The sequence below is a fragment of the Gymnoscopelus microlampas genome (genome assembly GCF_963454915.1).
Source record: "Gymnoscopelus microlampas genome assembly, chromosome: 15".
NCBI lineage: Eukaryota > Metazoa > Chordata > Actinopteri > Myctophiformes > Myctophidae > Gymnoscopelus > Gymnoscopelus microlampas.
Window position 1 is genome coordinate 8062248 of NC_139952.1, and position 26105 is coordinate 8088352.

Below are 26105 nucleotides of genomic sequence, written 5' to 3' on the forward strand. Positions count from 1 at the left end.
TTGAAACATCCTGAAACGTGAGTCCTGTGTCATAAAAAGCATTCATTGTAAAATCGTACCACTGTACTATTGGCAAACTGTAAATAAAGCACTCAATGGAAATGTCCGGGCGCAGATTGTGCATGCATGATCCCAGAGCCGATCTGAAAGACTCATATTTCACTCACAATTTATGTGTCATTTCAAATAGATATTATCCTTCATTAAACCTATGAAATAAGATAAAAATTTACCATAGTGTAAATAGCCAATATACAAGCTCACAATGCATCATTGTGTATTGTGAACACAATCATGATTTTTGTATTTGAGTAACTGAGACTTTTTTTCCCAGTCGTGGCTTGGGGGGGAGGGGTGGACGGGCGGTTCTAGTGGGGGTCGAGTTGAACCATTGACCAGGAGTCATGTATATTGCAGGAGGAGAGATGATAAGAGGAGCAGAGTTTGTACCATTATTATTAAGATAAGGACTGAAGTATGGGTAGAGTTTATCAGTGAAGTTGCAGCCAGTGAAAGAGTAAATATGAACTCTGGCCTCCACATCATAAAAGGAGACCAGACCCTCCTCATAATCCACAAACACTCCCACTTTCTGGATCTTCTTTCTAACAGGGAGGTGGACAGAAGTGCCAGCAAGAGCCTTGTACTCATTTCCATTCCTCAACCATATAGACCAGTAACCATTGTTGGGGGTCAGTGTGATTGGATTCTCCTTCCTGTTGATGGACTCTCTGGCCACTCCTAAATCCCAGTCTGTCTTCTCTTTAACCTGAACCTCATAGTAAAACCTTCCTGAAGAGAAGCTTTGCCTTCCTAAGACAGAGGCAGATGAGTAGAATCTCTCTTTGTTGTCAGGGAGATTCTTCGATTTGTCTCCATCACTTACTTGTTTTCCATCCTCAGACAGGATGAGATCACAATGTGCTGTTTCAGGGTCCAGAGTTACATCCACTGCATATAGCTGGATCCTCCTCAGCTCAGTATTACACAGCTTCTTCATCTCTTCACTGAGTGTCTTCTCCAGCTGAGCCACAGCTCTCCTCACAGTCCCCACATATGAAGACTGATGGACATTGACCTTTGTCCAGTCCTTGGTAAGTGGAGGGGTGCTAATGGATGATGGGAAGTTCTGGAGGAGGTGGAGGTGGTCTTCAGTGTGTGAGAGCTTTTTCAGCTCAGAGCTTCTCTTCTCTAACTGAGTGATTTCGTGTTGCAGCTCTTTAATGAAGCCTTCAGCCTGTTTCTCTGTTGTTTTCTGCTTCTCAATCACATCAATAACCTCAGCCTGGCTTCTCTCAAATATGCTCTTCAGAGCAGTGAAGACCTGCACACCATCTGCTATCTCTCTGTCTGCATCTTTCTTGCTGATCTTTACTGAGTGTTTGAACTCCTGAATCTTCAGTTGTCTCTTCTGGATCATCTGCTGAATTTCAGCCTCTGTCTTTCCCATCTCAGCCTTCTTTCCTTCATATTCTTCTTTCAGAGATACAATTTGATGTGACTTGTGGTCTAACTGAGTGCAGAACTGACAAACACACATGCGGTCAGTCTTACAGAACAGCTCCAGAGGTCTGTCATGTTTCTTACACATGATGTCTTCCAGGTTCTTTACAGGGTCGACTAGTTTGTGTCGCTTTAGCGTTTTGACTTTATGATGAGGCTGCAGGTGAGTCTCACAGTAGGAGGTCAGACACACCAGGCAGGACTTCACGGCCTTGAACTTCATCTCAATACAGAAGTCACAGGAAACATCATCTGGTTTAGCTGGTTCTTGGTTTGTGCTTGACGTTTCTTTCAGCTGCTTTGACTCCCTAAACTGATCCGCCATCTCTGCGAGAACTTTATTAACAAAGACTTCTGGTCTATTATAGAATGTTTTGTTACATATTGGACACTTAGACACATTAGTACTGTCCCAGAGTTGTGTGATACAGGTTTTGCAGTAGTTGTGTCCACATGGAGTAGAAATTGGATCAGTGAACACATCCAATTACTGAATGGAGACTGCTGTCAGATGCCATTTCTACACAATGAGTATATGAAAAACAAACAAACAAACATTAGAAACGTATACCAACAACCTTAATAAAATATATGACATGATATACAATACATAGCTTATTGAGAAACATAATGGACACACAAGTACTCTCTCTATCTCTCTCTTTCTCTCACTGAAATACGTAATTCAAAGAAATAGTGGAACTGTGGAATTTAACAAATGTTTGTCATGTTATGTATGGAAAATTACATACAGTATTGTACTCACCTGTCAGTCCTTTATTCTACACACTGAGAATATGAATGAAAATATAAACTGTTCTTATGCTGTACCAACAACCAAATTATTAAATATAGTACAGTACACAGCACACATAGCTTATTGAGAAATATAATGGAGACACACGTCGTAGACTACCTCACTGAAATAATTAATTCAGACAAATAGAACAACTGTGGAATTTCAGGTATTTTTGTCATGTTCTGTATTGAAAATCATCTATTTTACTCACCTGTCTGTCCTTAAGTCTTCTCTGTTAATGATGAAACGATGTTGATGTGGCGTTTATAAAGAGGATGTAATCTGAGCTTTCACACTGCCGTGGGAATGTTTTACTTCTGCTTCTGACACATCATTAATATGCCTGTCAACATTGCTTCACATCTTGTAAAGGGTAACCCTTTGCTGGACTCTTTCATGCTGAGCACAGATACAGAAAATAAAAATGTATTATATAATATTTACATTCATATTCTACTCATTACATTACTTGCTTACTGAGGTGAATAGAATATTGTCTGAGAAGAGCTGAAGAGTTAATGAACTATTTTTTTTTTCCTTTGTGGTCATACCTGTACTTGCGTACCATTTTACACATTGATTGTTTTAGTGTGTTATCATCAACCATGTTCCCTATCAAAGTCCTTAAGATATTACTTTATAAGCACATTGCTGTTTGCACTGGAAGCTGAACATAAATTAATATAGAACATGTTTGTGGTGAAGTGGTGAAATGGTTAGCACCATTACTACTACCGTGTAGACCTGGGATCAAACTGCATCACTTTACTGACCTCAAACTGTACACCACTGGTTCTCAATGAGGGTTTCGAGGACCCCCAGCGCTCCAAATGGACCCCTACTAGTATATAAGACTCTGAGTGTGTACGAATGGAACCAAAAAGGGTCCATTTGGTCCCCTTTGTATGCGCTCTGGGTTAAATTAACACTGAAGATTTTACAGTGTTGATTGCGGTCCCAGATGATTTATTTAATTTTTTTATCAAATGTGTTTTTTTTTTTGGTCTAAAGCCAATAATTTGATGACAGGCGAGTAGGAGACTCAATGAGTCTACTACAGGGTCTCCTATTGACAGATGACCCGTCATCAAATTATTGGCTTAGGAATGCGACAAAAACAAAAAAATCTCCCTGAATTCAAGTGTTCGTGGGGTGTAATTGATAGAAAAAAAGTATTTTTTTTGCTGAACGTTGAGAACCACGGGTGCAATACGTTAGTCCGACAGCGCAGTGCTCCGACATTAAACACTGACTTAGACTGTTTATAGTGAACACATACTTCCCAGTGTGCAATGGACAAGATATACAGAATACATTAACATAAGAAAATATCACCAATCAGTGTCATTCTTGAAAAAAAAAAGTTTTATGTTTGCTCTTCAAAGACATTTGCACATTACAACGGATGATTTATTTAGAAGAATCACATTTGACTTCTTCTGTAATTGATAGGCTACCATGCAGCTACATACAAGAACCAATCATTAACATCAGAATCATTACACATTCCTATTTTAAGTCTAGCTGTTTTATATATATATACATATATTCCTGATATACTGTACATGATTCCTGCACATTACTAAATGAAAATGATTTAGTAATTAGTAAACAGAACATAGCATACATTTTCAGATCGGGATACCAATTTTATCCAATAAGGAGAACTCATACAGGATGCAGGATAACCAAGTGAAATGGAAGTGATGACACAGAAATGAGCAGACAAAAAGGGAATTGGAACACTATAGAATAGAAGCTGATAAATGGGTACACTCTCCTGATTGGATGAAATTGGCAACCCACTTGAACATTTATTTTGTATTCATTAAAGAGCTGGAGAGACAGGGAGACCACTGTTACTAAACAACCACTATAACATTACTATCTAAATATTTATAGAACTTTAACCTTTTCAGCTATTTCATTTTCAATGCATTGCCGTAATTTCAATTACGGCAATGCATTGATATTAAAAAGAAAATGTACTTTGTTTTGGTACTTTTGAATACTTGAGTATTTTTTTTAAATCATAATTATGCTTTTGAATACTCAAGCATTTTAAAAGCAATTTCTCCAGTACTTCAACTCAAGTACAAATTTGACTGTGCAACTTTCACTTGTAGTAGTTTGTCCACCACACTGACAAGATGTATTCATTGACATACTACATTCTAAGACAATATCACCAATCAGTGTTTGGGCAGAAACCAGCAATCTCCATTTTTCAACTTTTAATTTGTTTTAATAAATCAGTTCTATTGAACACCCTTTACGTCTGAGTTTGGGTTTTACAAATATTGAACCAACTAGAAGCTCGCCCCCGCTACGCGGGGGCTCGCGTCTAGCCCGCGGCCACGCCCACGTAGCGCCCGCGGCCACTTGGCAGCTCATATAAGTGGCGTAGCGTCATGAGGGCCAGTGGGGCCGTGGCTCGGTCAGTGAAGACCCTGTAGTGCGGATGATATGTGGCATAGAGGGGCAGATTGTAAATCCCCAGAGGAAACATCCGTGGGCTACCATTGGTTCAGCGATGTGTGCGGTCGCCCTGCGGCCCCTCCTCCTCCACCAATGTGCAGTATTGAGAGCCCTGACGTCACAACAATTGGCGCGATGGGCACTGCACTCTGGTTGGTTAGGGTACACCTAGGGCCCAGGTAGAACCCAATTAAAGCCTGCATGGGCAAACCCAGTTAGGACCCGCCTTGGTCCCACATAAACATGGCTAGTTGGGGCCCACCTAAGGGCCAGGTAGAAGCTACTTATAGCCTGCATGGGCATCGCAGTTGGGACTGAAGTGGATGCCGCTGACATTGCTGACATGGGGTCCATATGGTTTAGCCCACCTTGAAAACATATGGGAAGTACGCTGGCATGCTGGCTGGAATGCAAACGCTGCATCATACCTGTAGTGTGTAGTTTGATGTTGTGTGTGTAGCAGATATACCTGCTGTGTGTAGATCAATGTCCATATGAAAGTCAATGCCCAGCAGTGTTTTTTTTTTTTTTTCTCCAGCAGAGTTTCTAGTGTCTCTGTCTCTCTCTGGAAGAAGTTGCACATGAACTCTGCAGCCGCACTGAGGCGCGCCAACACAAACACTTTAAGACATTAAGCTGCTTCACACAACAAACATCAGCACCACGCTGCTGTTTGTCCAAAAGACACAATATCTCCTCTCCCACCGACGTCATGTGTTCATTTATCGACAGCCGTACAGACTCCTTTTGACACATTTTACCTTGTTTATCCAGCTCTCACTGACTCTCCACATCGGGCTGTTATAGCGCCACCATGAGGCTGATTAGAGAAATCTCAAGTGGAATTTCTTCCTCGGCATAGTGGGAATGTGGGTGCAAAGTTGCACGGAAAGTGCATGCTGTGTTCATAATGTGAGGCATTTTGGTCCAAACGGAGCATTCCTGCAGACTTTGGAAGCCATTTTAGCCAATCAGGATGGAATATGAAAAATCTGAAAGAGCGTTTTTTTTTAATGACTGTGGAGATACTGTGTACAACAAAAGTAGGCCTAGTCAACAAACTATACTATAAAAACATTGGCCAGATTGTCAAATAATCTAAGAAAGAGGCAATCATGTAGAAAATAGCCGATCTACAAGCTTACAAAGCCTCTCAACGTGAGGCGTTGCGAGCTTGTAGATATGCTATTTTCACAATATTTACTTGTGGAACGGAGTCAAACAAAATGGGGGGGTCCCCAGATCAATGACGTTTATTTTGGGGGGGGGGGGGGGGCCTGAAAGGGTTGATAAGTACTGCTCTAATCGGAGCGAAATGATCTGAAATTACTACATGACCATAACAGCATAACATGCGTTGCACGGGGCGGTCCTGCCATTACGTTAGTTACTGTAGTTGCTGTGGAGCTACATAGTTCTCCAGAAGACACACACAAACATACACCATCTACAATGGACTAACTGAGCAGCAATATTGACATTCACCACACGAACGTGCATTGTTGACAAAGTGATTGCACAGCCGCTGCAGGCATGACAACCACGTTAGCGTTAGCGACATGGCAGCTATCACAGCGCCCTGTCCGTCGTCGCTGCGACTGGCTGTGATGGCGACTGGCTGTAGTTGTTGCTAAGATACGGTGGCGTCTCTGCCCCATAGCTTGTAGATCTCTCACGCATGATTGGCGTAGGCTGCGTTGCCAGGTCTGACTGTTTGTATAAGCGATTTTGGGCTTATTTGGGTGCACTTTTGGGCTCGTTTCCATAGACCACGGCAGTGCTTATTACTTTCCCGTGACCGATGTGGCAAAAAAAGGTGCAAAACGAACCATCCGGAAGTACATTGCGAGATGAAATATAGCACTTTTTGATTATTAGAGAAGGAGACACATGTGAAGGTGGAAAATTAAATGTAGGAGATTATATAGTTTTTCATGAGCGATTTTTGTAGCAAGTTGTGAGAGAATTGGGCTTCTCCTGTGGGCGGGGGGCTCAATAGAACCATTGGGGTTTGAAAGGAGACGCTCTCTGTTTGAGTGGTAGGATAGGATGAAAAGCATTAAAACAGTGCTTCTGACTAAACCTCCTAACTCCATTGGATCCTCAAACTGTCGGACAAACCACCTAACTCCACCTTGTGGAGTTAGGTCGGTTGGCCCCCATTGATTAGAATGACAAAGTCAGACGTAAAAGAATCTCCACATTAATGGTCAAAAACCTCCTAAACTCACTTGAGCTGTATTTGGATAAAGTGATGATAACATAAGGACACATTCAAGTATCTGACAATGTATAAAGTCACCATACCGACTTTGATGAGGCAGTATTGTGTTTCCTGAAAAGTTAATTTAGTTAACAGCAGAGATATCAAACTGGGGGTCGTGATATTAAAAAGGCTGAGTCTAAACTATACTGGGATTCCAATCTACACAGTAAAATCCTTAACTCTGAGAGTGTACATTTTTACATACATTCTAAGAAAATAGTGTCCGTGTCATTCTTGAAAATTGCTTTTTTTGTGCTTCAAAGTGAGTAAAATTCAACGAGTTCACACACAGACATTTACACATTAATTACAACTGCTGATGTATTTTGAAGAATCACATTTTCCTTCTTCTATTATTCATAACATGCAGCTACATAAAATAACCAATAATTAACATGAGAATCATTATATTCCTACAGTATTTTAAATTAACTGTTCTTTAGTAATTGCTATAAAGTACGAGGCACTGACACTCATTCCTTTAATATATATATATATATATATATATATATATATATATATATATATATATATGATTTCTGTAAATAAAACTTCAATGTACAGGCCCCAAATGAATCTCAAATGTTGGGGCCCAAATGAATTACCAGTACAATAGCGAGGCGCAGCTCTGAAGCCTGAAGGTGCAAATGCGAGCCCGTGTGCGAGCCCGCGAGAGAGCCTGCGAGAGAGCGGGCAACGTGCCGTTAACACCTAGAACAATAGCCCAGACAGAGTGCTAAAGGAGATTCAGCGGCCAGATGAATTTAATCATCAATCCCCCCCCCCCCCCCCCCCCTCCCCTGAAATCCTTGAGGTTCATCAAGTTACATAGGCCACCTACTACTGACTGGGACACTATTATGTGATAACTTGGCTGAGGGATCCCATTTTTCTGCCTTATTTTTTGCCATTATTTTAATGCCATTATATTTTATATTATACCTTCTCCTTATACGTAAAAGGATCCCTGGCTAATAAGCCTTAATAAATTATATTTGCCCTCTATAACTAAAATTAAAAATGAAATAAAAATGAAAATGAAAAAAAAAAACCTTAAACAGTTTAATTATTTTAGAAATAGTTTGAGCTGCATTCATGTCATGAAAGGTGCTATATAGACAAGTTGTCTGATTATTTTAAGTATAGCCTACTTACGTGTGGGTGAGTCTATGTAAAGCACTTTTATATAAAACTAAAAGGAAAATAATGTATTAATTTAAACAAAAAAAAAACAACAAATTAACAATGCAACTAAACCATAAGAAATATAATTACATTACAAAATCCACAGCACCTGGGCTCGGACATATTGTTCTTTCTTTACATTTTCTTTCTTCATTTTTAGCAATCCATGATGCACAAATAGCAGCACCGACTGCAGGGTGTGAAGGCACAGTCAACGAGAGAGACAGAGAGAGGGAGCGAGATGGTTCCTCCACAATTAAAATAGACACAAATATATTTTTTAAAAAGCGTTCTGCTAGTACTTGTTGCACGGTATCTTTCGTGAGATCATCAATAAATGTCTTCTTGCATAATGTCAGTGCAATGCCATTAATTAATTAGGCCTACTTTGTTGATATGGTGCTGAAATGTTGAAACATGCTGAAAAGTGAGTCGTGTGTCATAAAAAGCCCTAGGACATTCATTGTAAAATCGTACCACTGTACTATTGGCAAACTGTAAATAAAGAAGTCAATGAAAAAACATGACTTTTTTTCCCAGTCGCGGCTTGGGGGCGACGGGTGGGGGGGCTGGGCGTGTGGGGGTCGAGTTGAACCCCCATGGCCGCGCACAAATATCGGCACCGCTGTGTACAGGAGTCATGCACATTGGAGGAGGAGAGATGATAAGAGGAGCCGAGTTTTTTCCATTATTATTACGAGAAGGACTGAAGTATGGATAGAGTCTGTCGTTGAAGGTGCAGTCAGTGAAAGAGTACAGATGAACTCTGTTCTCCACATCATAAAAGGAGACCAGACCCTCCTCATAATCCACAAACACTCCCACTTTCTGGATCTTCTCTCTAACAGGGAGGGGGACAGAAGGGCCAGCAAGAGCCTTGTACTCATTTCCATTCCTCAACCATATAGACCAGTAACCATTGTTGGGGGTCAGTGTGATTGGATTCTCCTTCCTGTTGATGGACTCTCTGGCCACTCCTAAATCCCAGTCTGTCTTCCCTTGAACCTGAACCTCATAGTAAAACCTTCCTGAGGAGAAGCTTTGCCTTCCTAAGACAGAGGCTGATGAGTAGAATCTCTCTTTGTTGTCTGGGAGATTCTTCGATCTGTCTCCATCACTCACTTTCTTCCCATCCTCAGACAGGATGAGATAGGGATGTGCTGTACCAGGGTCCAGAGTTACATCCACTGCATATTGCTGGATCCTCCTCACCTCAACATCACACAGCTTCTCCATCTCTTGACGGAGTGTCTTCTCCAGCTGAGCCACAGCTGTCCTCACAGTCCCCACATACAAAGACATATGAACATTGACCTTTGTCCAGTCCTTGATGGGTGGAGGGGTGTTGATGGATGGTAAGTTCTGGAGGAGGTGGAGGTGGTCTTCAGTGTGTGAGAGCTGCTTCAGCTCAGAGCTACTCTTCTCTAACTGAGTGATTTCTTGTTCCAGCTCTTTAATGAAGCCGTCAGCCTGTTTCTCTGTTGTTTTCTGCTTCTCTTCAATCACATCAATGAGCTCAGCCTGGCTTCTCTCAATACAGCTCACCAGAGCAGTGAAAATCTGCACACTATCTGCTATTTCTCTGTCTGCATCTTTCTTGCTGAGCTGTACTGAGTGTTTGACTTCCTGAATTTTCAGTTGTCTCTTCTGGATCATCTGCTGAACTGCAGCCTCCGTCTTTCCCAGCTCAGCCTTCTTTCCTTCATATTCTTCTTTCAGAGATACAATTTGATGTGACTTGTGGTCTAACTGAGTGCAGAACTGACAGACGCACATGTGGTCAGTCTTACAGAACAGCTCCAGAGGTCTGTCATGTTTCTTACACATAATATCCTCCAGGTTCTTTACAGGGTTGATTAGTTTGTGTCGTTTTAACGTTGTGACTCTCAGATGAGGCTCAAGGTGAGTCTCACAGTAGGAGGTCAGACACACCAGGCAGGACTTCAGGGCTTTGAGTTTGGTCTCAGTACAGACGTCACAGGAGACTTCACCTGGTTTAGCAGGTTCTTGAATTTGGCTGGAAGTTTCTTTCAGCTGCATTGACTCCCTGAACTGATCAGCCATCTCTGCGAGAACTTTATTAACAAAGACTTCTGGTCTCCAGAAGGTTTTGTTACACAAGGGACACTTACACACATTAGTACTGTCCCAGTGTTGTGTGATACAGGTTTTGCAGTAGTTGTGTCCACATGGAGTGGTGATTGGATCAGTGAACACATCCAGACAGATAGAACACCAGAACTGCTCTTCAGAATGGAGACTGCTGGCAGACGCCATTTCTACACAATGACTATATGAAAAACAAACAAACAAACACACATTAGAAACATATACCACACAACCGAACGCAACGTGTGTCTAACCCTAACCCTAACCCGGGGGTGCTGAGGTCTCCTCCAGGTCCTCCTGGTGGCGCTGTAATAGGCCAATGTGAAAAGGGTGCCATTTCTTCTTAGGCCTTTCAATCGGACACTGCATTCATGAGTTGAGGCATTTTGTTCCAAAAATATGTTATGCTAAATTAGACCTGCTGGTGGCGCTATAACAGCCCAATGTGAAAAGCCTAGTTGGAATGTGCATTCAAAATTTCACAGAAATTGTACGCTATGTTAGCCAATTAGGATGGAATTTGAAAAATCTGACAGATCTCTGTTGATCACACGACTATAGAGATACTGTGTACCGATTTGCATGATTTTTGGACAGAGTCTGTAGGAGTAATATGAACAAGTAAGACGCGCGAACGCTGGAAGCGAACGCAGCTCGAAAATATTGTGTATTTACGGACTGTGTGTGTGTGTGTGTGTGTGTGTGTGTGTGTGTGTGTGTGTGTGTGTTTGTGTGTGTGTGTGTGTGTGTGTGTGTGTGTGTTTTGACTGCACTCTGGCGCACTCTGTTGGTTGCACACAGGCAGTGCAGGCAGTGCACACATTACTGCACACACACACACACAGACAGAGACACAAGCCGAGCAGAGTTTCATAGTATGCTCCACTTGGGCGGAGGCGCGGCTTCGCTGCGCCTCCTTCCGCGTTCGCAAAAAAATGTGTTTGCAAAAATCGGCCTCCTGGTAGATGTAAAAGGCAGATGTGAAAAATGCAGGGCAAAGGTTTTTCCTTGGCCTCTAGGGAGTGTGCGTGCAAAGATTGGTGCAGTTGTAGGTAAAATCGCAAAATGGAATGTTATAGCGCCACCATGAGGCTGATTTGAAACATTTCAAATTACATTTCTTCCTCGGCCTAATGGGAATAAGCATAGATATATATAAAGGCTAGATGGCTCAAGGGGGCGTCGCAAACGTAGCTCAACCGCGGCCATCTTGCAACAGTCATTCATAACATTATGTCTATGGCCATGTATTATTGAAATAACCATAGCGTGCTCAATTTTCATCCGATTTTCAAACGGTTTGGTTTGTTGTAAACACCAAATATGTAGTTATGATACTGCATGCTTATAATTATAATCATGGATTTTATATGAAAATAACATTAACTATGCAGTATCATAACTACGTCTTTGGTGTTTACCAAACTGTTTGAAAATCGGATGAAAATTGAGCACGCTATGGTTATTTCAATAATATATGGCCATAGACATAACGTTATGAATGACTGTTACAAGATGGCCGCCATTTGGCAACGTCGTTCTCCATTGGCCAGCAGCGCGGGTGAGTCATCTAGCCTTTACATTTATCTATGGGAATAAGCGCAGAAAATGTCACGGAAATCGCATGCTGCGTTGATGATTTGAGGCATTTTGTTGAAAACGAACCAATCCTGCAAACTTTGGAAGACAATCTTAGCCAATCAGGATGGAATATGGCGAATCGGACAGATCTGTGTTGATCACATGACTATAGAGATACTGTGTACCGATTTGCATGAGATTTGGACAAAATCTGTAGGAATGATGTCCAAAAATGTGTTTTGCACAAATCGGCCTCTTGTTGGCGCTATAACAGGCCAATATGAAAAATTCAGGGCAGAAGTTTGGCTTTGGCATCCAGGTAGTGTGTGCGCACAGTTTCACAGCAGCCAGGCCAACGGTGAGGGAGATTAGCTGTTCACAGACAGACACACGGACGGACACACAGACGGACGGACGGACGGACGGACGGACACACACACGGACAGTCTGTGTGTGTGTGTGTGTGTGTGTGTGGACTCGAACTCTAGAGCCTCGCGCCAGCGACTATACGCAAGGGTCGCGAAGCGACCCGCAGCTCTAGTACAATACATAATATAGTGTATTGAGAAACATAATGGACACACAAGTACTCTCTCTCTCTCTCTCTCTCTCTCTCTCTCTCTCTCTCTCTCTCTCTCTCTCACTGGAATACGTAATTCAAACAAGTAGTACAACTGTGGAATTTAACAAATGTTTGTCATGTTGTGTACGGAAAATTACATACAGTACAGTATATATTGTACTCACCTGTCAGTCCTTAAGTCTTCTCTGTTAATGATAAAATCCTGTCGATCCGAGGTTCGTGTAGAGAATAATGATATCAGCTTTTATTGTGCTTCTGATTAATCCTTAAGATGCCAGTCAACTTTGCTTCACAAGTTGTAAAAGTTAACCCTTCGCTGGATTTTTCATGCTTTGAGCAGGTTGACAAATACAGAATAGAATGTTGAATTCATACAATATTTATATTCTATTATTATTATATTCTATTACATCTTTTTTATAAGATGAATACAATATTGTCCGAGAACAGTTGAAGAGTTGTTAAACTATAGCTTGTTTCCCTCTGTTGTCATACTTGCGTGCCACTTTAAACATTGCTTTAATTATCTTATTATCATCAACCATGTTCTCGATCAAAGTCCCTAATATATTGTTTTATAGCACATTTGCACGGGAGGCTGTCATGTACTGTGAAGTTTATGTTGTTTGTCAAGGAGAGCTTGGGAACAGTGGAGTGTTCCATAAAGTGTTATTAATGTCCATAAAATGATATTACACCACTTAACAATCCGATGGCCAACTCCAAGGCACAATATAATATAGACATTTCCTAGAGCATCTTAAATGTTATGTTTCTTTGCAACATAATTTGCAACACACTTTGTATCACTTTTTAGTCGACAAGACAACTAGCATGCAGCATGGATCAATCATCATTTATGGACCTATTATCAGCTGCCTACATACATCAAAGTAGATTTTATTTGCTTTGTCGTAATACATTGTCAGTGTTGTGCTGGTTGGAGAGACATTTTGTGAAATTTGTCCAACATTTGGTTCCAAAACCTGACAAAGTTTGAACACTGTAGACACCATTCACACTGTTCACATCAAACATACAATAGTATATCACTCATTCAATGGTGTCAACACTGCACTCATGGATCCAGGGAGGAGGAAAATGATTGTACAACCGAGCCAAAAAACTGAAGCAGCATGTTATAGCGCCATCATAAGGCCAGCATGTGAAAGATTTGGGGTGGACGTTCTTCTTTGGCCTACTGGGAATGTCCATGCAAAATTGCGTTGTACACAGATGGACTGACAGGCGTGAAAACATAATGTCCATCTCCTGGACATTATCTCGACAGAGATAACAATAACAATAGTGCAACTGTAATATTGTGGGTAGATTATTACTGACACAGCACATCATAAATGTCACATGATGCACCATGCATGACACTTTCACCTCACCTTACTTCACCTACTTGACCATACAGTATAAGGACCTTATTACCTATTTATTCAAGCTTTCTACAAGGTCCTTTAGCACTTTCCTGCATGTCATTATAATGTTAAAAAATCATCACAACATTTCAAATATTTTCTACATTTTAATAAATAGTGAAAACATCAGATCTACAAGCTCACAACGATGCATTGTGAGCTTGTAGATATGCTATTTTCACTGTTTATCACAAGACAAAGTATATAGGACTTTAGTTGTTAATATAAAGTGTTAACACCAATACTACACCTGTGTGAACCTGGTATCAAAGACTGCACCACTTTACTGACGTCAAACTACAGTACACCACTGTTCTCAACGTGAGGTCTGGGGGCCAAGGGGTCCAAATGCACCCTTACTGGTCTGTAACTCTGAGAGTGTACAATTGGAACCAAATGTACCGTTCGTTTTGGTTCCATTAAAGAGAGAGTTAAATTAGCACTGAGCATTTTGCAGTGTCGATTGTGGTCCCAAATGATAAAAAATAGTGTAAAATGGGGGTCCATGGTCGAATACATATCAAACTGGGGGTCCTTGACATTGAAAAGGGTGAGAATCACTGAACTAAACTAAACTGGGCCACAAATCTACACTGTAAAATCTGCAATGCTCATTTAAAGACGGGGTGCCGTGACCCCCCCCCCCCCCCCCCCCTCCCCAAAACATAATCATCAGGTATTATGGTTATATAGGAGGAAGATTTTTTTCAAAAAAGTGTACAGAAATTGTTAAAATTCTGTTTTTATGTGGACACGCCTCCAGTTCATTAAGTATACCTGGTTCTCACCTTAGCACCTCCTCCACCACCTTAGCACCACCCACCTGCCCTAGTCCCTCCTCCTCCATGTCACTAAAGCGCAGTTTCTCTATTGGCACGTTTGACCTTCAAGGTTTCAGCCTCCAGGAAGAAACTCCAAATAGTCAGAGAAGACATAAAACACCATAAAACCACCACCGGGGGGCTTAATGAAGTTCTATCAACCTCATACAGTAGACACATGAATAACAGAAAAAGTGCAAAAACATGGCACCAGCTATTTAAGTCTAAGAATGTAATTCTTTTTTTTTTACATTCTCATGAGTTACAGACCCATAAGGGTCCATTTGGTCCCATTGTGGTCCCCGAACCAGATGTTGAGAACCAGTGAACTACTAGACCATGGTGTCATAGTGAACAAATGAGGCAGTTTTGCCCACATGTAATAAACAGTACATATGATAAGATGCAGTGGTGGACAGTAACAAAGTACATTTACTTGAGTACTGTACTTAATTCATTTCTTTTGAGTATCTGTACTTTACTTGAGTATTTGTAGGCTTACGTCTTCTCTGTTAATGACACAATCCTGTTGATGTGAGGTTTATGTACAGTAGAGAATATGATCTGAGCTGTAACACGGATGTGTTCTACTCCTGCTTCTGATATCATCACTGAGATGCCATTCAGCATTCATTCATACCTTGTAAAAGTTAACCCTTTGCCGGACTCTTTCATGCCGTGAGCAAGTTGACAATTGTAGATTGCAGGAGGTTAATGCATTGTGGAATTTATTTCTTCCAAAACGGGCTCCTCCCACATACTTTGGAAGCCAATAATAATAGCCCATCGGAATGGAGTGTGAACAAATCTGACCGATACATCTTGATCACATGATTCCTGTGTGTGTGTGTGTGTGTATGTGTGTGTGTGTGTGTGTGTGTGTGTGTGTGTGTGTGCGTGTGCGTGTGCGTGTGCGTGTGCGTGTCTGAGTGTGTGTGTTTGTGGGTGGGAGGGGGGTTCCTTTGGCCCGAGATTAGCAGACTCACAGGGCACAGGCACACACATAGACAGGGGCGGAAATTGTAAAATATGACTTCATATAATTTTATGTTTCACACACAAGGAAAAAGGAAGGTCTTATGCACACCTGTACAATCAACTCAGAGACGGTGCGTTGGAAGGGATCAGACGTCTGAATACAATAAAATAATATGCCTGAAGAAGGTCTATAAAAACATTGTCCTTATTGTGCGAGTTTAGACGGTATTTCACGGTTTCACGCGCTAGATTATATTTTTCCTGAATTGTTTATGCATTCAAATCAACAAACGTGGCAATATTTGAAATCCGGGGTCAACACTATTCAGCGTATGATGAACATTTTCATAAATATAAATTTCTTTGCCACAGACATACAAAATAAGTGGTCAATAATATCACCAGAAATACCTATCCCTAAATGTTTACTGGTGGATTAGTAAACCTTCATTACTAGTAGTAAACAACTAGTCAACAATGTGCCATAGTGTTTATGCCAATGTACTAGACATTTTATGATGATAATATCTCTGCATTAACCACTGAGCTGCTTAACCAGAAACAAATCTAAACTAGAAAAAGTGCTCCTCGGAGCACAAGTCTCCGCCAGGTCAGGTAGGTTATTATGGCCTCCTGGTGGTGCTATAATAGGCCAATGTGAAAAGGGTGCCATTTCTTCTTAGGCCTTGTACGGCAATCGGACACTACATTCATGATTTGAGGCATTTTGTTCCAAAAATGTGGTTTGCTAAATTAGATCAGCTGGTGGCGCTATAACAGGCCAATGTGAAAAGGGTGGAATTTCGTACTAGGCCATAGGGAATGTGTGTGCAAAATTTCACAGAAATCGCACACTGCGTTCATGATTTGAGGAATTTTGTTCAAAACGGACCTATCCTGCAAACTTTAGAAGCCAATGTTAGCCAAGTAGGATGGAATATGAAATATCGGACACATCCATCTTGATCACATGACTGTAGAGAGACTGTGTACCAATTTGCGTGATTCTTGAACAGAATCTGAAGGAGTAAGACCAAAGAATGTGTTTTACAAAACTCAGCCTCCTGGTCCATCCATCCATCTTCAACCGATTATCCGGAGTCGGGTCACGGGGGTAACAGTTCCAGCAGAGAGCTCCAGACTTTCCTCTCCTGAGCAACATTAGCAACTTCCTCCTGGGGGATCCCGAGGCGTTCCCAGGCCAGTGTGGAGATGTAATCCGCCCATCTGGTCCTTAGTCTGCCCCCCATCTGGTCCTTAGGGGTCTCCTCCCAGTGGGACGTGCAGCGAGGACCTCCCTAGGGAGACGCTCGGGAGGCATATGTGAAAAATGCAGGGCAAAGGTTTTTCCTTGGCCTCTAAGGAGTGTGCATGCAAAGTTGCACGCAGATCGGTGCAGTTATAGCTAAAAACGTGAATTGGCCTGTTATAGCGCCACCGTGAGGCTGATTTGAAAGTTTTCAAGTGACATTTCTTCCTGGGCCAAGTGGGAATGTACGTGGAAAATTGCACAGAAAGTGCATGCTGTGTTCATGATTTGAGGCATTTTGTTCAAAATGAACCAATCCTGCTAACTTTGGAAGCCAATCTTAGCCAATCAGAATAGATTATGGAAAATCGGACAGATCCGTGTTGATCACTTGGCTATATTGATACTGTGTACCGATTTGCGTGTTTTTTTGAGAAAATCTGTAGGAGTAATATAAAAAAAGTGTTTTGCAAAAGTCGGCCTTATGGTGGCGCTATGACAGGCTGATCTGAAAAATGTGGGGCAGAGGTTCTGCTGTGGCATCCAGGGAGTGTGTGTGTGCAGTTTCACAGCGACCGGGCCAACGGTGGCGGAGATTAGCTGTTAACAGACAGAAGGACGGACGGACGGACGGACACACGGACGGACGAACAGGGGGCCTTTCGGCCTGGCGGAGACAATTACTTTGAGAAAAGTATCTACAAACTCACATGTTTTTTTTTCTTTTCATGTGCTGTGAACTTTGACCTGCCGTCATGCCGAGTCTGTGGAGCACAGAACGACAACCGGCTGAAGATTCGGAGCGGGCCAAAGCCTACAGCACAGAGATCCAGAAGCTGGTGGATGCAGGCTCCGTCACCAAGCTAAACCCTGAGGACAGTCAAGGCCAAGTCCTTCTGCCCTTCCCCCTGCCCCAGTCCAGAGTTGCACCCAAGCGACTCCTCTCCATACCCAGACTCGAGCTGTGTAGAGCTGTCACTGGAGCCCAACTGGCTAAGCTCACAGAGAATGAGCTCACGCCGAAGATCAATCAGACCATCCTGTGGACAGACTCCACAATGGTGCTGACGTGGCTGCAGTCAGAGTCCTGCCGATTCAAGTCCTTCGTCGCCACCAGAGTGGCAGAAATACAGCAACTAACCAGCCCACATGCCTGGCAATCCGTGGAGTCAGCGAGGAACCCCGCTGACGATGTCACAAGGGACAAGACACTGCAAGACCTTGTGAAGCCCAGCAGGTGGAGTCAAGGGCCTCCGTTCCTTCTTCAACCCCCAGATGGGTGAACTGTCAAGCCCAATGTCGAGCACGACGCCGACGCCTCTGAGCTGCAGAAGTCTACCTTCTGTGGTGTCACCTCGACCACACCCAGCTTACTAGGCATAGAGGCAAAGCAGTGTGACACCTGTAACGAGCTGCTAGAAGCTACAGCGCAGACGCTACATGGGGCGGCAGATCAGAGCACCAGCTGTCCTGCTGAAGATTACCGCAATGCAAATATCCTCATACTCAAGCAAGCCCAGTGTGAGAGCTCCCCAACCGAGCTGTGGCTCCTGAAAGCAGGCAATCCTGTCCCATCCAGTAGCAGACTGCTCACCTTGTCACCTGAGATGGATAAAGAGGAGGGGCTCATTCGTGACGGCGGCAGACTCCTTTGTGCCGAAGACCTTGAACAGACAGCAGTGCATCTTATCGTGTGGGATCCTGGCCGACTCCTCACTCAAGACTTCGACAGTCGTCTGCACCATCCCGGACCAGTACCAGTCTTGTTGACGGGGCGGCCGGATGGATCCGTACCCCAGATCATGTATCCAGAGACCAAACTACGGAGCCAACGTCACTGGAGGCACGCCCAAGTTCCGCCAGATCGCTTCTGGTACAGTTTCCTCCGTAACCATCTGCCCAGCCGGCAGACTGGCCAGAAGTGGCACTCTACACCAGCCGACCTCACAGAGGGCTCTGTCGTGATGCTGATTGACCCTCGGCTTCCACAGGCTCTGTGGCCCAGTGGCCATGTCACCAAGGTCCACCCCAGCACTGATGGCCAAGTCTACTCAGCAGATGTGAAGATCGGAGATCGGGACTACACCAGACGAGTAGCCAGGCTGGTCCCCCTGCCAGCTGTCCTGACTGGCGAGCAGGAGGACAGCACTATCGTCGCCGCCACCCCCTCGTAAGACATTAAGAGACTGTCGCCTTTCTTTGGAGCGAATGTACCCGGTACATTCAGGGGCGGCTGTTAGAAAGGCTCCAAGCATATTATAAGTTGACTATTATTTATCTCTTTGGTACTACCTTAAAGGAGAATTCCGGTCATTTTAGCTTGTATGTGTGATGTGTCTCTAATCACTCACCAACATACAAAGGAACGTTGAATAATTCCAGATCTGCCCCTGTCCATTCTGCACACCCCTTGCAGCGGCATAATGGGAGAGTGTGTATGACTGAAAATCGCCTATTTTAACAAATTGTGGAGTCTCATGATACCCAAACAGGCGCTGAATGTCCCCGACGAGCTAACGATATTGCAGAGCGAGATGACGCTGGGTGCTTGTTTCTCCCACAGACGCCAGGTTCTGTGGGAGAAACAAGCAACCAGCGTCATCTCGTTCTGCATTAGCGTATTGATATTGATATTTAAGTATGGTATTCGGTACTCATAACTGTTATTTGTTCTTATCTGTATTTACTGCAGAGCCACATTGTCATACAGTGACCCATTGTCACTCGCACTCAGTGCCTGTACCCATCCACATAATTCTACAACCCATGCCATGCCTGTATGCCTGTATATGCCTGTGCCTACCTGTGCCTACCTCATTAAAGCTGCCACTATAAACACTCTTCAATCTCCTGTCAATGTGTCCTGGCCGACACCCTGGGGGCGAATGAAGCATAACCCCATAGAACCAGTCCCCCTTATACAGTCCTTTACAAACCCTCACTAACATTTGTGTCTTCGCAGAATGATTAAATCTCCTATTTCCTCCTGTGTTTTCAGTGATTTACAATTTAGGCATTTTTAGGCGCTCTTAATCCAGAGTGATTTACAGTAAGCAAAGACAACACAAGATAATGCATCAAATGCATAGAAATAGTAATCTAATAATAAAGTAATGCATAAGTAAGCCAATAATCTAATAATAAACTAATACACAAGTAAACCAAGAACCTATCAGCAGCCTTTATATTGAAACTATACACACTAGGATGCATATGTCTATATAACATGAAATCTAAGTTACATTTTAGCCTTTGCATAATCATAAAGTGCTATGGGCTGAGGTGGAGTCTGAAGAGGTGAGTGTTTATATTACGGCAGAAGATTGGCAGTGAATGTGCAGTTCTAATTGCAATGGGGAGTTCATTCCATAGTTTGGGAGCCAGAAGGGAGAAGAGACTGGGACGTGTGGAGCGTTGTCCCGGGTGTTTTAGCGAAGGTTCTGACAGCTTCCCTGTGTTAGCTGATCTGAGAGAGCGGGAGCGGAAGGGGTTGTAGGGTTGGATCAGGCGTTGAAGATACGGGGGTGCCATGCCTTTGGTTGGTTGTCGTGAGGTGCAACCATCAGGACACGAAGAAGCTATGAGGGGAAATAGAGTTTGTATGACAGACGGTGCAACTGTTCATGTTTGTGCTGCCCCCTATAGACGAATCCACAGACGCGCAGCCTGTAGCCAGCCATAGCTGCGGTGTCCGCACCGCGACAACGCGACACCGCAGCTATGGCTGCCTACGCGTTTGTGGATACGTCTAATAGGCAGAAGTGAAAGTAGTTTTTCAACATGCCATTCTAATGTGGATGTTTTGAGATATTGCGTTCTTGATGCAGTATGTGACTTTTTAATTTTGTTATAAGAAATAGTCCCCACCTTCACATTTTTTAAGGTAATTGCAGGCAAATGGAGTATCAAAAACATTTTGACGGTCATTGTCACTGTCACGTAACTTAGGGAAACGATTAAAAAAAAGGGGAGTGTGTGTGTGTGTGCTCAAGCTTAGCTAAAAATAACTAACACAAAGACTTCCAAGAATACGTTTTTTTCCCCAAGCAGATCTACAAGCTCACATTACATCTGGTGAACTTGTTATTTATTTATTTTTTTGTGGTCAAGTGTTAATGTTGTTTGTCATAAGGAGAGGTTGGCAGCAGTGGAGTGTTCCATTAAGTGCTATAAAATGACTCCTTTTTATGTTTCTTTTTTGCTATAGGATTTTGATCAGAATGTGCTTCAGTTTTAGTTGAATAGACAGCTAGCATGGATCAATCATCATTTATGGAGCTATTATCAGCTGCATAGAGACATTAAAGGAGTAGTTCAGCCAAAAAAGTACTTATTTTCTATCAATTACACACCCTTCAATTTGTGGAAATTGTTTTTGTTGCATTCCTGAGCCAATAATTTGATGACCGGTCATCGGTCAATAGGAGACTCAGTAGGAGACGCTTTGAGTACATTTGAGTACATTTGAGTACATGTGTACACTCTCAGAGTAACAGAACCTTAAGGGTCCATTCCCATGGTGGTCCCGTGACCCAATGTTGAGAACCACTGACCTGACTGTGTTCCTGGTGAACAAATACATCCCAGTGTGCAATGAACAAGATGTACAGTATACATTGACATACTAATATATAATGCATAAAATATCACCAATCAGTGTTTTTCTCTAATGTTTATTTTTTATTTTTGCACTTCAGAGTGAGTACACACAATGACTGTATATAAAATTATTTATTTTGAATGATCACATTTTCCTTCTTCTATAATTCATAACATGCAGCTTCATAACAGAGGCAATCATTAATCGGAATAATTACAATCCTATTTTAAATTAACTGTTCTATAATAATTGCTAAGTAAGTACAATATATTGACAATAAAATAGTGTTATTCTTGGTACAAATGATACCTGCACATTAATGACCGAAAATGTTGAGTTTAACTTAAAGGTGTAAAATAGCTCTATATTCTCATAGTAATCATTGCTATGGAGTGATTTTTTACTTTTTCTTTTTTTTCTCCAGTAACAGGGGTCACCAACTAAACAGAAATACGTTTTCAGGTTGGTATACCAATTTGATCCAATCAAGAGACAGAATTCATAATGGGATACATAATGAACAAGTGAAATAGGAAGTGATGACACAAACAAGTGATCAGACAGTATTAAAACTGTAACACTATAACAATGAAGCTGATCATTTGGTATTCTCTCCTGATTGGATGAAATTTGCATCCCACCTGAAAATGTGTTTCCGGTTTATTAAAGAGCTGGAGAGACAGAGAGACCCCTGTTACTGAACAGACACTCTATAGCAATGATTACTATCAGAATATTAATAGAGCTTCAACCTTTAAACACACAAAAAATACATTTTGTTTTAGCAAAAAAATAAATCACCTACAGTACCTTTAAACTTGAATGCCATAAAATAAAACATACAATGAAGTCCTTGAACCAAAGTTTAAATGTAGAAAACTGTAGGCCATTTACAAAAATAGTCTTTGGCTGTACTTCAGAAATGTTCAAGTTCTTGTTTTTCATTAGATAATAGAACATCTGTTTTTACGTCTGGAGACTCCCGTCCAGGACAGGCTTCAGACCCGCCTCCTGCAGAAGACTTGGCTCAGATCTGACCCATTTGATTTGGAGTTTGGGACCCATTGCGACCATATGCCCTTGCTGACATCGACCCAGAGTAGGGTTCGAACCCACAACCTTTTGCAAGAAAGGCATTATGCTCTAACCGTTAAGGTGGCCCTATCATTAGATAATAGAACACATACAGTATATCTCTGCTTTTGGCCATGAACCAGCTATTTACAAAATCAAAACATTTCAGGAAACGGAAAAAAAAAAATCATGTTTTTAGAACAACACAATACATATATTGCCTCATCAAAGTCGGTATGGTGACTTTATACATTGTCAGGTACTTGAATGTGTCCTTGATCATCACTTAATGCCGTCATGTAGTTAACGGATTCATTTATTTTAAATGTTCAAAAAATATTCATATGCAGCACTGAAAGTTTCTGAATCACTTGCAATTGTAGCCTCCAATAAGGTAAAAAATACATATTTTCTATATAAAACGAATTGTCAAACAGTCACATTAAACTCTAATCTGATTCCACTAGATAAATCCTGAGTCGGGGACAGCCCTAGGACATATAAGGTAACAACCGTTATATTACATATATCAACCTTTCATTTGATTTCTTAAATGAAGATGAACCTTATTAGGATTAGGCTTAATTAATACTCTGGAAATGGTATATCTACAAACTTACAACACGTTGCATTGTGATGCATTGTGAGCTTGTTTGTATATCAGCTATTTTTGGCAAGTACTCCGTTGCACTGACATATACATCAGGCTTCATATTCTGTTTAAGTGACAGGAGAGATGATCAGAAGAGCAGAGTTTTTACCTCCATTAGGACATGGACTGAAGAATGGATAGAGTTTGTCAGTGAAGGAGCAGCCAGTGAAAGAGTAGAGATGAACTCTGGTCTCCACATCATAAAAGGAGACCAGACCCTCCTCATAATCCACAAACACTCCTACTTTCTGGACCTCCTCTCTTACAGGGGGGAGGACAGAAGGTCCAGCAGCGGCCCTGTACTCATTTACATTCCTCAGCACTATTGTCCAGTAACCATTGTTGGGGCTCAGTGGGATTGAATTCATCTTCCTGTTGATGGACTCATTGGCCACTCCTAAATCCCACGTAGTCTTCCCTTTAACCTGAACCTCATAGTAAAATCTTCCTGAGGAGAAGCTTTGTTTTCCTAAGACACAGACACATGTCGAGAATCTCTTTGTGTTGTCCAGGAGTTTCTTCTTCCTGTCTCGATGGCTCACTTGTTTTCCATCCTCAGACAGGATGAGTTTGCAGTGTGCTGTATCAGGGTCCAGAGTTACATCCACTGCATATTGCTGGATCCTCCTCAGCTCAGCATCACGCAGCTTCTCCATCTCGTGACTGAGTGTCTTCTCCAGCTGAGCCACAGCTGTCCTCACAGTCCGCACATATGAAGTCTGATGGACATTGACATTTGTCCAGTCCTTGATGTGTGGAGGAGTGTTGATGAATGGGAAGTTCTGAAGGAGTTGGAGATGATCTTCAGTGTGTGAGAGCTGCTTCAGCTCAGAGCTTCTCTTCTCTAACTGAGTGATTTCCTGTTGCAGCACTTTAATGAAGCCTCCAGCCTGTTTCTCTGTTGCTTTCTGCTCCTCTTCAATCACATCAATGAGCTCAGCATGGCTTCTCTCAATACAGCTTCCCAGAGTAGTGAAGATCTGCTCACTGTCAGCTATCTTACTATTTGCATTTTTCTTGCTGAGCTCTACTGAGTGTTTGACTTCCCTAATCTTCAGTTGCCTCACCTGGATCATCTGCTGAATTTCAGCCTCTGTCTTTCCCAGCTCAGCCTTCTTTCCTTCATATTCTTCTTCCAGAGATTCAATTTGATGTGACTTGTGGTCTAACTGAGTGCAGAGCAGACAAATACATACATCGTCAGTCTTACAGAACAGCTCCAGAGGTCTGTCATGTTTCGTACACATCATGTCTTCCAGGTTCTGTACAGGGTTGATTAGTTTGTGTTGTTTTAACTTTGTGACTCTCAGATGAGGCTCCAGGTGAGTCTCACAGTAGGAGGTCAGACACACCAGACATGACTTCAGGGCTTTCAATATGGTGTCAGTACAGATGTCACAGGAGACTTCACCAGTGGCGTAGCGCAAAATCGTGGGGCCCCGATGCAAGGAGGGGGGTGGGGGTGGGGGCCCTTTCGCTAATGGCAATGGGGATGGTGCTGGGTACGGTGTGGTTAATATGTGGCCCCGACGCAAGGCGGGCGTTGGGGGTGGGGGCCCTTTCGCAAATGGCAATGGGGATGGTGCTGGGTACGGTGTGGTTAAGCCCCGACGCAAGGCGGGCGTTGGGGGTGGGGGCCCTTTCGCAAATGGCAATGGGGATGGTGCTGGGTACGGTGTGGTAAATGGGCCCCCCCTCCGTGGTGACCCCCCCCGCTGTGCGTCGCTTGCTGCCCCTACGCTACGCCACTGGACTTCACCTGGTTTAGCAGGTTCTTGGTTTGTGCTGGAAGTTTCTTTCAGCTGCTTTGACTTCATGAACTGATCAGCTATCTTAACTTTATTAGCCATGTTAACGTTATTAACAAAGACTTCTCGTCTCCTATTGAAGTTTTCTTTACATAGTGGACACTTATAAACACCAGCACTGTCCCAGTGTTGTGTGATACAGGTTTTGCAGTAGTTGTGTTCACATGGAGTGGTGATTGGATCAGTGAACACATCCAGACAGATAGAACACAGGAACTGCTCTTCAGAATGGAGACTGTTGGCAGACGCCATTTCTACACAATGAGTATATGAAAAACAAACAAACACACATTAGAAACGTATACCAAAAACCTTAAATTATGAAATATATTACATTATTTCTATCTTTACATTAGAGAAACCTCAGCCCTTCCGTCACCGGTGTCACTGACACCATTTCATTGTTTCGGTATCAACACAACAACAACATATCACATGTCACTACAACACTAGCCACAACGTGTGCAATTCCTTTACACATTGTTTCGTCTACTTTTCATTGCCCACTACACATCTGCCCCTCTAAGCATAATTACGTTCGTCCAACACAACAACGACGACGTAATAACAATAACAACTAGAAAAAGTGCTCCTCGGAGCACAGGTCTCCGCCAGGTCAGGTAGGTTATTGTGGCCTCCTGGTGGCGCTATAATAGGCCAATGTGAAAAGGGTGCCATTTCTTCTTAGGCCTTTCAATCGGACACTGCATTCATGATTTGAGCCATTTAAAAATGTGTTGTGATAAATTAGACCTGCTGGTGGCGCTATAACATCCCAATGTAAAAATCCTAGTGGGAATGTGCTTTCAAAATTTCACGAAAATTGCACGCTGTGTTCATGTTTTGAGGTGTTTTGTTCAAAATGGATCTCTCCTGCAAACTTTGGAAGCAACACAGTCTCACTGCCCCGAAGTCACATATTGACTTTTTTGCAGAACGCCTTCTAGTCACATTGTGACTGCCCAACGTCATAATGTGACTTCCCAGCA

The 26105-nt window shown here is 42.5% G+C and overlaps 1 protein-coding gene across 1 annotated transcript; it reads right to left on the reverse strand.

The window, feature by feature from the left end:
• Positions 1 to 292: 292 nt before the first annotated feature.
• On the reverse strand, positions 293 to 25368 carry LOC311061629 (uncharacterized protein; the record flags this gene model as incomplete). The annotated part of the gene is made up of 8 exons (XM_084080321.1): positions 293 to 1862; positions 8878 to 10521; positions 18124 to 18167; positions 18322 to 18418; positions 18585 to 18802; positions 19067 to 19215; positions 23952 to 24477; positions 24577 to 25368. The coding sequence occupies 8 exons, from the start codon at positions 25366 to 25368 to the stop codon at positions 293 to 295; spliced, it is 5040 nt and encodes a 1679-aa protein (XP_083936447.1).
• Positions 25369 to 26105: the final 737 nt, after the last annotated feature.